At 41.8% G+C, this 12128-nt stretch overlaps 1 protein-coding gene across 1 annotated transcript in view; it reads left to right on the top strand.

Annotated features, from left to right (window-relative positions):
• The window catches only part of EXT1 (exostosin glycosyltransferase 1), a 177227-nt gene that overhangs the window by 147700 nt on the left and 17399 nt on the right, over positions 1 to 12128 (top strand). Inside the window, exons 2-4 of the mRNA XM_066565833.1 lie at positions 3886 to 3979; positions 7172 to 7279; positions 10838 to 10957. Coding sequence (XP_066421930.1) covers positions 3886 to 3979; positions 7172 to 7279; positions 10838 to 10957 — 322 coding nt within the window. The remainder of the gene's footprint in view (positions 1 to 3885; positions 3980 to 7171; positions 7280 to 10837; positions 10958 to 12128) is intronic.

The raw sequence follows: 12128 nt of genomic DNA on the forward strand, positions 1-12128 counted from the left end.
GTGTTTACACCTGGGTGATCGATGGGGCCAGACATATTTCCTCAACTATGGGTGGTGGCAGGGAGGGAATAATTCAATTAAGTTGTGAATAAATTAGAATTTATTGCAAATAGAGCTATTCTTTTATGCTGCCTAAAAAAGTACTAGCTGTGAACAATGTACACTTAATCATTATGAAAAGAAGCCTGAAAGTTAATAAAACATGCCTCTAATACTTACAGAGGGATGCCAGCTTTGGATTAAATCTTTAGCTATTTTAGTTTTGAAGACCCAACTGTCATTTTTAAGGCATATGCATTTTGGATTTTAACATTTGAATGCTGCAGCTGAGACCCAGGCCAAGCCGACCCTAAAATTGGCAGTAAAATGTTACCTCTGTGCAAGCGTGCAGAATGAAGAGATCAGGAATGTATGAGCAATAAGCATGTGCCCCAACTCCCCGCCAGTCTTCTAATGTGGAAACCTGGAGCTTTCTGGAAATAAATACCTTCTGAGCAAAGCAGAGGACTCCTCTAAAAGCTTTTCTACAGTAAATGCTAGGGAAGATAAACTGCCAGAAGGAAAGGAAAGTGCCAGAAGTAGTGCAACACCGAAGCAGCACAAGTAAGGAAGAAGTGCCCAGCCAGCCCCTGCTCAGTGCTCTGCAGTGCTGGTCTTTGCTCTGATTTTCTGAAAAACCTCCACAGCTGGGTAAAGAAAGAGGGGGTACCCCTGTAGGCAGGTAAAGGAGAACTGTCCACACAGGCTGGCAGCTCCAACTTTGCAGAAACCACAGCAGTGTAGGCTGGAAGACCGTAACAAATGTCCCTGCCATCTTCAGATGTTACCAGCTAATGGTAATAAGTAGTTCTGGAACCAGATCTAACCCCCGTTGCTGGGGAGAAGAATAAGAGGAAAACCTGGAAGAACATCTACTAAACACTTGACTATTTTCTATATAGTTTAAGACACCTCTTCCAGTTGCAAGTGGAGATTCTCATACTTGATTGCCTCCCTGAGGTTTTGCTGAGATTAGTCAGTGGAGATAGTGGGGAAATAAAGCCTGTTGTTGATGTGGTACTGATGTTTGCATTGAATGCCAGATTGGTACTTAATGTACAACATCAGTACTCTAGCTGAGAAGGTGTTCCTGGAAGTTTGAGCCAGCTCTGATTTCTCTCCTGGACAAGTGAAGGAGAAATTTCAAGTCCAGCAAGCACTTAACTCAGATACTTACCTTTAATCACAGAGATTATTTCACTCACTTCACTGAAAGTATTTTAAGTTTGAGTTAAGGAAAGCACAGAGATGCTTTCAGGTGTAATGCTGTATGCTTTCTGCTATGTGGTGAAAAATGTACGTAAACATTTTGCGGTTCCTGTCAGAATGCTGGCAAAAATCAAACCTGCTGCTGTGTGCATGGTTCTGAATGGGAAGGAATCTGAAAGTGAAAATTGCCCTGAGCCTTCTGTCCTCACCATGGCCTTTGGGCTGGAATTTCATTTACCAAGTGATGTTTTTGTGGCCAAGGTCTCTTTCAAATGCTGCCTGGCAGTCCAAAAAAAAAAAAAAAAAAAAAGAAATGGTCTCTGCTGTCTTCCAGCTAAGGCAGAGTGCTCCCATTGTTTGGCATGCAACCCATGAACTCTTAGGAGTAGAAATAGCACCTCATGTTTGCAGGTTTCAAATAGATGCTTGATCCCAGAGTGGTCTCTGAGGGGTTTAAAGTGGGTTTAAAGTGGTCCCTTATCACTGAGCTCAAAGATCCCATTGAGTCACCTTAAAGCATTTTGGTTGAAATTACAGGGAAATTTGTTCAATAGAATCTCTGCTGTGATTCGTTCACTTCAGCAGCTCTTGATGGATATTACACTACTCTGGATCTGTTCCTTCTCTATTTGTGAGTCCTCCCTGAAGCAAGTAGTTATTTTGTGCCCATACAAAGTTAGGATGGGGCTTTCTGTGTACATATGATGTAGAAAAATTGCTTGATGACCAGGAACTGTGCTATTACAGACCTCTGCAATAAATCACATGTTAAGTTTTAAAAGGCTCAAAAATGGGAGCAAGATGCTAACTGGTGGAAAATTGAGGTTTTTTGAGGTGAAAATGGTTAACAAAATCCTCTTATGTTTTTTTTCCCTTTCTAAATCTATCCTAATACCAGCAAGTTAGATATGAAAGAAAAGGTGCCCAGTATAGGATGTCACTGGGATATGGAAGACTCACTTGGAGTGGCCTTGCTGTCTGCTTTCCTTTGTGTTCTGGTTTTGCCATCAATGTTTTGTGGATAATGTTGCATTCCAGGGTATTAACAGGATTTTACTTTTTTTATCAAGCTAATGATGGGGAACTTCTGCCTGGTGTATTCTAGCCCTACAGGGTATTTTTGGTATTTATTAACTTTTGTTGTCCTACAATACACAGTAAAAGCAATGAGCCTCAGACCTCTCAATACGTAAAAAAGGAGTGCTTAAAAATGGCAACTTTTTAAAAAATTTGAGGTTTTTGTATTCCAGTTCTAATATTTTCCCCTCTATGCTGTGTCAGTGCTGACTGGTGAGCTGGGACATGGCTGCCAATCTCTATCCCACACAGAGAAAAATAAATAGCTGCCACTCAGCTGAAATATGTATATATGTATTTTAACCAAAGTTGAGATAGGATTAAAAAGAAAAAAGGGACTTTGAAGTCTGTTTTGTAGTTTTAATTAATGCAATGAGGGGTTTTATTTTACTCTCGGTGGAGATAATCTTAATCCATTCACAGTGACCTTTTCTTGTGCAAATTAGCTGTACACGCTTGTTTAAGCAAATGGGCCTTTGCAAGATGTCCCTTCCTAAAGACAGAGCTTATAATTGAAAATTGGCTTACTCCCATCTGTCTGGCCTGTGTGAGAATACAAACATAGATCCTAACTTCTTTGTATGTAAAATACAATCATGTATATATGTATATGTGTGCACAGAGACACACATACAAAAAAAATTGCTCTGCCTGCAGGACATGGTAAAATTAGACTATTGGTGTCAAAAAAATTTATTGCTACAAGTTGCTGTCAAAATAGCACCTATGTGCAGAGTCCAGGACACTCTGGAGAATGGAGGGTGTTCAATCTGGATCCTTTTGGCTCAGACGAGGTCAATGCCATTCACAGTGCCATGGGCTTGTCAGAAGTACAATTTGCTAATAACAGGCAGAAAGCTGTTGGGATTTGATGTGTGGTTTTGGTGAATGGTTTTGTGGTGGTTGATGTAATTGGGAAAAAAACCCCAGAAGTGTCTATCAGCACTTTCGTTCAGAGAAGCATGGATCATTGCAGCTATGTGATTAATTGCCAAAATCTGGTCATATATTCCTCTCTCCACACTTAACAATAACCACCAAGTGAGTCATTGTATCCCCCCATCCCTTTTTTAGTGCCTGCTTGATAGGGAAATATTTCTTTGGCATAGCTTGAATATTTTTTTGCTTTGTACAAACCTCTTGTGAACACAGTTATGCATGGTTTTGACTAAATCTGAATAGAAATCAGGGTCACAGAAGTACTGCAACAATGCTTTGGGTATCAAAATATTTAATGTGAGTTTGTTCTTGGAAGTCATGCACTGTTTATACAGAACTGGCTCATTATTGCAAAGGCAAAATTACTTCCTTCCTTATCAGTCTCATTGCCACTCTCCCCAGCATTCTCCCATGGTGGTTGCTCCTGCGGATGAGCAAACAGGAGCCAGAGAGGAGCCTGATACACATGCATGGAGGGAGTCAGTTAACCTGGTGCTGAACGGTCTGGGTTGGGGATAATTTTATCCAGATGTGTCTCAACAGCTGTTTGCATTTTCACGCCCAGTTACTCTCGGACTCACCTCTAATTGAATTTTCTCTTTTCTGCCCTGTTCTTGTTAGGTATGATTACCGTGAAATGCTGCACAATGCCACTTTCTGTCTGGTTCCCCGTGGCCGCAGGCTTGGCTCTTTCAGGTTTTTGGAAGCCTTGCAGGTAAGAGCTGCAGTTTAAAGCAGTGACTACGCTGGCTGTGATTCAGTGTGCAATAGCAGGGAGGTGGGGAGGAGGGAAACGTGTTTCATTTCCCTAGTGGACAGTAATCCACTTTGCAAAAGCCTCTATTCATACTTCTGGAGCAATTGGCAGCTTCTTCCCAGGAGGGGCTGAGGCACTGAACTCATCTGAAGGTTGGATTGCTCGATCTCCAGGAAAAGGGTTTCCCTGGATGTGGTGAGGCTGAGAGATTGGTTAAGAACAGTATTTTGTCAAGCTGTGAGACTTCCCCTGGGAGACACTGGCCTTTACATGTAAGCCGTGGGGCAGTAAAAATAGCTTTTTGTTTTCACTTAGCCAAAACAGACCTGCTTATGCATTGCCAGTTTTGAGATGGTGCTTGGTGAACATACAGAACATGGCTTGGAGGTGTTAAAGCTCCAGATGGAAGCTTCACATGAAAGTGGATATAAGCTGATCTCAGGAAGTTTGTGTGCTGTCTGGGACAGCACCTGAATATCCTTCACCTTTTGAAAAATTGGTTAGTGGGCCCATTTTTGCTGTGGGCCAGCCACAGAAGGCAATACAAAAGGGCTCTGGAGTCCCTGTGGCCAGGCAGCACAGTGGTAAAGCCTGACACCTGCCTACCCCACCTTCTGCCTGTCTGGTGGGGTTTTTTTTGTTGGCAAACATCAGCCTAATCCTGGATCTTCAGTCAGGCATAGAGAGCATTGTGTGAGGTGCTGTAACTCCCCTGTGGGTCTGGCATCTGGATTTCCATGGGGGCTGGAGTGGAGAGAAGGAGGTGCTTGGTTTCAGTGAAATGGCAAATGAACACATCTTGCAGGGTCCTGCCTCCAGGAGTTGTTTTGCCGTTTGAAAGTGTCACAGCATTGACAGTAAAGCTGTCAGTGAATGACATCCCATCCCTTTTCATTATCAACCATACAATGTCCCAGCCACTGTTAGAGAGTGTTGTTCACTGCAGTGCTGAGCAGGATTCAGGTACTTAAGTGTAGGTATATTATGTCATTTTAGAAGCCCGGGGTACCCAGAAACCCTTCTGGCTTTCTGCTGCTTCTCCAGAAGGATTCCAGTAGATCCTGTGTCATGTCTGCCCACCTTTGATAGGTTTTTTGGATACCCTACATGCCTTGGACACATAGGTGTAATCACTGAACCCCACATCTGCAATCAATTTGAGATCCAAGTTCTGGACTGTCACTTGCCTCTTTCTCCTACTAAAGAGAAGATTAATAGCCTGAAAAGTGCTGTTTTCTCTCCAGTCTCTTCAGAGGAAGAAATGGGACTGGCTTGTATGAGATGACAAGTCACTTCAGATCCTCCTGGAGAGCACTCCTCAGCTCTTCTCTTGTCTGGGCTCAAAGTCATGCAGCTTCTGTTAAATACATCATCTCAGGAGGGGAAAGCAAGGGTTGTACCTCACTGTACAGCACTTGTGGGCTCCTGGTCAGTGATAAAATGTAGGCAACTGAGGATTTTGCTATCAGGGTAGCAGCAGTATTCACCAATAATGATGTATTCTCAGTTTCTGTCTGGATCCACGTGATGTTGAAAGTCTTAATCCACATTAGTGCAATGTTTTAAACATGAAAACACATTACTAAGTGTTTTTTAGTTGGCTTTTTTCATGCATTGATTAATTCCTTACAGAAGATCACAGTTGTTTACACATAATAATCACTGCTGTAATGTAGACTTGACCAGTTTAAGATGCTCTGTATGATGCATCTTACCAAGGAAGGTACAGCAGTCTGAAAGATTCCCCTTTATACCATCTTTTGGGAGGCCTGAACCCTAGTCTGGACCAAACTCAGAACACTTAAGCTTGGTTTGATCCAAAGGAAACTGAACCAGAGCACAAGTTTGATAAAAATCCTCTGGTACTAGGTTATTTCATCTCATCAGAAGGTGTTTGGTTTGGATCTTATGTTGTGATTAAGCTGATCAGAACATAGTGGTGATCATTTGTTTATGGAAATACTGACCTATTTGCTAAGTATTCACAAACTGCCAATGCAGAAGAACTTGTAAAACTTGCAAAAGTTTAATTAGTTTACACAGGTCATACTGGTAAGAAATGGATACTAAATGTGTATGCATTTTTTTGTTTGTTTGTTTTGGGACATACAACAATTCTTTTTTTTGTAGACAGGTGATGACAGGCAAGTTGTATTTGTGCAGTTGCCTCTATTTGGAAAGTTGATACCAAACAGGATAGAGAATTTACTCCTTCATGGGAAAGGTGGTGAGGAGTTAAATACGATCTGTATTTTCTGTAGGGTTGTCACTAACATACTATAATAATAAAGCCTCAATGGGGTTATCATAAAGCAGAGCACTAGGGCTCAGGAGCTCAGTCCCTGGGTAGGGACCGGGTGCCCGAAGCTCGCTCGCTCATGCCAATGCCGCAGGGCTACCATCTAGCAAGCATGGTGATTATCAGCTCTATAGTGATTGCAAGCTCTCAGGATTTCAGCTCTGCTTGCTAGGTAGTGGTGCCCTGGGCTTGAGGCTGCAGCAGACGGAGAGAGAGGAGAAGGAGAAGGCGCAGGCTGTTCCACGGAGATGGCTTTATTTGGGGAGCTCCGTGAAGGGTCTCTGCTCTTCTTCTTTCTCCCCTAATGGGGTACAGTATGCTTCTTTTATAGGGTTGGAAAGGATCCAAGCTTGACCAATGGGTAAGGGGTTAACATGACATTGCCTTATAGGGTTACAGAGATAGGTTAAGGGCAGAGGACAGGGAAACAGGAATTTTCATTTGCTGTTTCAGCATTCCTATTGTTCATATTCTCCATGGTGCTTTTCCTAAATCTATGGGGTTTACTACACTATAAAAGCAGGGGAAGTTGCTCCTTGCTAAGTGGTTCACAAAGGAGCAAGGAAGGCCATCATTCTGTATCAAATTCTCCAGTGTTCCGTCTGCTGCACTGAACAGTTCTGTCCTTGTCTGGCAGCGTAAGCACCAGATTGCAAATGCCACTGTCCATGCAAACCCCACCTTTCAGTGCATATGAATGAGCCCAAAATGGAAAACTGTAAACACTGGGCTGCACTGCTGTGTCTTCTGGTGTTCTTTGCCATGTTGGCTCACCTGAGCTTGTGCAGAGAGGGGGTCAGGGTGTTGGTGGAGAGCTGGGACTGCTGCTGACGGCGGCTCTGTGCCCACAGGCCGCCTGCGTCCCGGTCATGCTCAGCAATGGATGGGAGCTGCCGTTCTCGGAAGTGATCGATTGGAACCAAGCTGCCATCATCGGCGATGAGAGATTGTTATTACAGGTAAGGAACAGACCATGGCCTTCACTTGATTGTTGCTGCGACCATCTCAATGGACAGGGAAGATGAATCCAAAAGGTCAGGGTTTTAAAAGATTCTTTTTTCATGAAGGGATTGTCTGTGTCAGGCTGGCTGTGAGCTCATTTAATATGACATCATTCATTATTTGATCTGAAGGTCATTGCAGCCACCAGGCCAAATTCTTAAGTGCAGGAGACTTTTATTTTTGCAAAGAGCATGAAATCTCTTCTGGTGTGAAACACTTGGATGCCAATCTGAGGTAGATCTGTCCAGGTACTGGGATGAAAGGGGAAAACATTTGAGGGTGGATTCTGCCCCAGTCCTTAAAAAATAGTTTATCCGCAGGGGTATCCTCAGGAAAGCAGGTATTTTTTCAGGCAGGAGTTATCATCTAACAATTTGATGGGAAGCAGAATCTGTCCCTTTTCTGATAAGTGGACCATGTAGCATTGCTTTTTGAAGCAGTGTTCCTGTCACTTATAGTTAATCTTGAGGTCATAGAACAAAAATGGGCTGAGAAGTTACAAATTCCCTGCTACTTCCAGCATCTGCTTTGGTTTTAAATGTACTATGGTTGTTTTGTTTTTTTCAGCTATGTTAGTGGGTATTACAGTCCAAATGTATTCTGTAAATTCTGCAGAAACGTTCACGTTGGGAGAAGTTCTTGGAAAATTGTTTTTTCTCAAGTGCCATTGTCCAGCATAAGGCTGAGATCCACAAGATTTGGAATAAGCACAGAGTAGCCACTAAGAGCAATTTTTTTTTTTGATCCTTGAATTTAGTGTCCTCCACAGGGAGAAGCCCTCAAAGGTACAGGTGTGGTGGCACCCCAAAACAAAGTATCTTTGCTGTGTCATCACATGGCTGTTTACTTGTCTAAGGAAGTAAATATTTGTGAAGCGCTGGCCTAGCAAGACTTGCATGGAGTGCCTATTCTACTTAATGTCATACAAGCTGCAAATAAATATAAAAGGGCCATTTGATTTTTGCTTCTGTGGACAGCACATTTTTTCTGAGCAAAATGATGTCTCACTTTAAATAATAATAATTTGCTGATCTTCATGTTTTCCGGTAACGTGCCATTCGTTTCGCTTCACACAGCTGCTTCCATATTGAACAGCTACTGCACTGTTATTAACAGTGTTTTTAAAGAGCTGGCAGAGGGCCTGAATGTCTGCTCTGGGAAATGTTTTTGTTATGTTACAGTTTTTCATTTCCTGTTTGAGAGCAACTCGGATGTTTTTATTTGCATATTCTCCTCATCACAGTGCTGGGAGCTTTTCTGCATTTATTTGTGCAGGGTGGTTTTCCCCTCCCCCCTACTCATTGCTGAAATGACCTTTTATTAAAGTTCTAATAATTCCAATGTAATCATGCTGGATTAGTATTAATACATCATTTCCCCACCTGTCTTTCTGGGCAAATAGATTAATAGGCAAATGCATTTAAAATGGGAGCTCTGATTTTTCTTTCCAGCTGTTGTAACAGAGCCTCCATCAAGGCTCTTTTTAACCTTGACACTGCGTGTGCTGGCACTCAGGAGCATGGTATGGTGTGTAAAATCATAACTTTGTGCAGTAACCTTCATAGTCAGAGCAGCATTCCCTTTCATAAGGTGTAGTGGGGATTGAGGATTGATTTCATGGGTGAATTACACATGTGTGCATACACACTATACAAGGTTGCACATACTGCAATTAAATATTTATTGAGAAAATGCTGTATTGCCACTAAGAAGTGACTTTAACCTTGTCTTTGCTACTAATAATGTTTCTGGGTGTGATTAATACACATCTGTGCAGCCAGTACAGGTAATGTTTATTATCCTTCTGCTTATTGTAGCACATCATGAATAGTGATGTGATCTCCTATACACGTGTCAATACATGTTTTCTGCTTCTGTCTTTCATACTACTTGTGCAGGGAGTATTTTACCTAAAGAACTATGTTTTAATTAAAGGGTCTATAGGGGAGGGAAATACAGCAGCATCTTGGACAATCTGACCATTTTCTTCTGCTCCACCTTGCTGCAGTGCTAACTCTCTCATAAGCCCAAACTCTGTATTATATTAGCAGTGTCTCTAAGATGATGGTCAAAGAGTTGAAGGGCTGAGAGAGCAAATACTGGCCCATCTGACAATGCACCCAGTGGAGCCATGGTCAAACTGTCCAGACCTGATTGCAAACTCTGCAAGTAAAGAATTTGGTGGTTCTTGTAAAAATTTTTTACATGTAAATTTTTAAAGCTGCAAATTTTCTTCAGAAAAGAGGTTTCATGGGAAATCATTTGATTTGGGAACACGTGAAAGCAAATAATGATCACTAGCTCTTCTCAGAATATTTTAGGAATAAGCAGAGTGTGTTTTGATCAGGAAAGGGTTGAATGTGGTGGGATGCAGGCAAACTTCAGAATAAGCTGGAATGCACAAGGACCAAATACACAGCCCAGGTATTTACTTTTAAAACTAATGACTCATAATTGACATAATTTAGTGATTGGTCTCAATGAGCTTAGAGGTCTTTTCCAGCTTAAACAATTCTGTGATTTCAGTTAGAAATCACAAAAATGATTGAGTGATTGTGTGTGTGTGAACATAACTGTTCATTTCTAGAGAAAGATGATCACAAAGCAGCAGCATATTCTAAATGCTTTTCTAGTGCTGTGACTAGCTCTCATCACTGAAGCAAATTTCAGTAAACCCCCTTGATAATGTCACTTTGCATTGTCCAAGTTGTACTGGAGGCCTTGGTCAAGATCCTAAGTTAAAAAATGGCATACACACATCTTAGTTTTGAGAAGGACATGGGGATGGTGAGAGATGTAGACATGAAGCCCTTCCCTTCTGATCTAGTGAGCAGTTACATTTTTTAATGGAAAAGTGCTGTAGCAGGACAATTTAGGGTTTATTTGTAAGGCAACTTATACAATTCATGTGTAGATTGTGGAAGGAGGGGAAAAATGAGCACTATTTTCCCTTGTGAATAACAGATGTTGTGGAAGATGTTATTCTTTCCACCTAAGGTAATTACTAAAATGCAATTTGATCCATGGGCTCCCAAAAAGTGGAGTCTTACTTACGGTGTTGGTGTGTTTTCCTTAGGACATTTAGTGTTACTATGCTGTGGTAAATGCAGTTCCAGATCCCATAAATATACTTGGAATGTGGGGATAATTGTTGAACTCTCAGCCCCTACAGGTGCTAGTTTGCTAAAATACTAGTCCATGAAGAGTTTTGTGGGATGAAAATCATGAGGGCTGCATGGAGAGGCTCCTTACTGTGCCACACCACTCATTACCATAAACAATCAAAAACTAAAAGCAGATTAAAAAAAATAATATATTCAATATCAGAGGTTATAAAGGATTGTGTCTCATTTGTTTTACATCAAGGCTTTAAGTGTTGACACACATCTCCATTGGACTGGAGTGCTGAAGCTGTACAACCTGCTAATGGAGGAGAGGGCTTGTCAGCAGCATATTAATTTGATGAGATTGTGTTGTTTCTAAAGCTTCTGACTATATTACATGTTGTATTTCAGATTCCTTCTACAATCAGGTCTATCCATCAGGATAAAATCCTAGCACTTAGACAGCAGACACAGTTCTTGTGGGAGGCTTATTTTTCTTCAGTTGAGAAGATTGTATTGACTACACTAGAGGTAAGTAAAAATTGTCTGAGACCTTGCCAAACAGTGAGATTTCCATACCTGTCCAACTGCTCCTATCTTCAGCTGGCTTCAGACCTTGGTTTTCATGACATGCAATTGGTCACTGGGAAGAAAGCTCAGCATCTTGATGAGTTTTCTCCCCTAAGGATATACTTTCTTCATTATTGGAATCCACATTAGAAAACTGACACAGTGAAAAATGGGAGCTACCCAACACATGGAAAAGTTGTCATGTGTGATCTTGACTTTGCAAGGCTTTATGGCTTATGAATCACTATCCTTGTCATTGGTAGTAAATGTATTTCTTAAGAAACCTATGTGGAATTCTTTTTGGAAATAATGCTACTGTAGAGCTCTTCCTTGACCATTCCTTACATTTTGAGGCCACGTGAAGGGGGTATTGATCTGGCTCAAGAAAAAGGGGGGGTTGTAAATGCTGTGTTATCTTCACACACAGGAGAAGGGAAAGGCCTGACCATTCTTATAAATTATTAATAGATAATCATAATTAGACTGCTATTAAAAGAGGAGACAGATGATCTCAAATGTGGAGAGAATCCTTTCTGAATTGAAAGGCAGGGGAAAGATGAAAGGCTCTTCAGAAGTAGAGCCCAGGCTGCAATTTCAAAAGCAGGTTTCTTTTCTAACTGTTTTGCAATTTTTCACATAAATTTTTGACACATTTGTACCACTGAAAGGGGCTCACTTTGTAGGTGCAAATGCATTCGTCTTATGCTAATGCTTCTGCAATTGCACCTGTCTTTGTGCACAGTTGAAATGCACAGTTGTTAAGGCTCCACATTTCCTGCTGTACCTGCTTGTCCCTGAAAGCTGCAAATGAGTGCCCATGGCTGATCAATCCCCAGCTGCTGCAAGGCAGTCCCTTAGGTTTTTCCATGCCAGTGAAGAAAATCCGCCAGGGAACATTTGCAGAGCCCCTGGCATGTCTATCCTCACAATGCTCCCATTGCCCTCAGAAGAGCATGTCTTCAGCTCTGCTACCTGTTGGGAACTGCTCTTCATCCTCAAACTCCTCATGAGCACTGATGAGGCAGTGATAATGACCATAGCCCACACCAGGATCAGACTCACAAAGGTGGAAGGCCATGTGCCATTGCTCACAGTTTAATTAACCCTCACAGAAATGCTCCCAGGGTCCATC

The sequence above is a fragment of the Molothrus aeneus genome, chromosome 1, assembly GCF_037042795.1.
Source record: "Molothrus aeneus isolate 106 chromosome 1, BPBGC_Maene_1.0, whole genome shotgun sequence".
NCBI lineage: Eukaryota > Metazoa > Chordata > Aves > Passeriformes > Icteridae > Molothrus > Molothrus aeneus.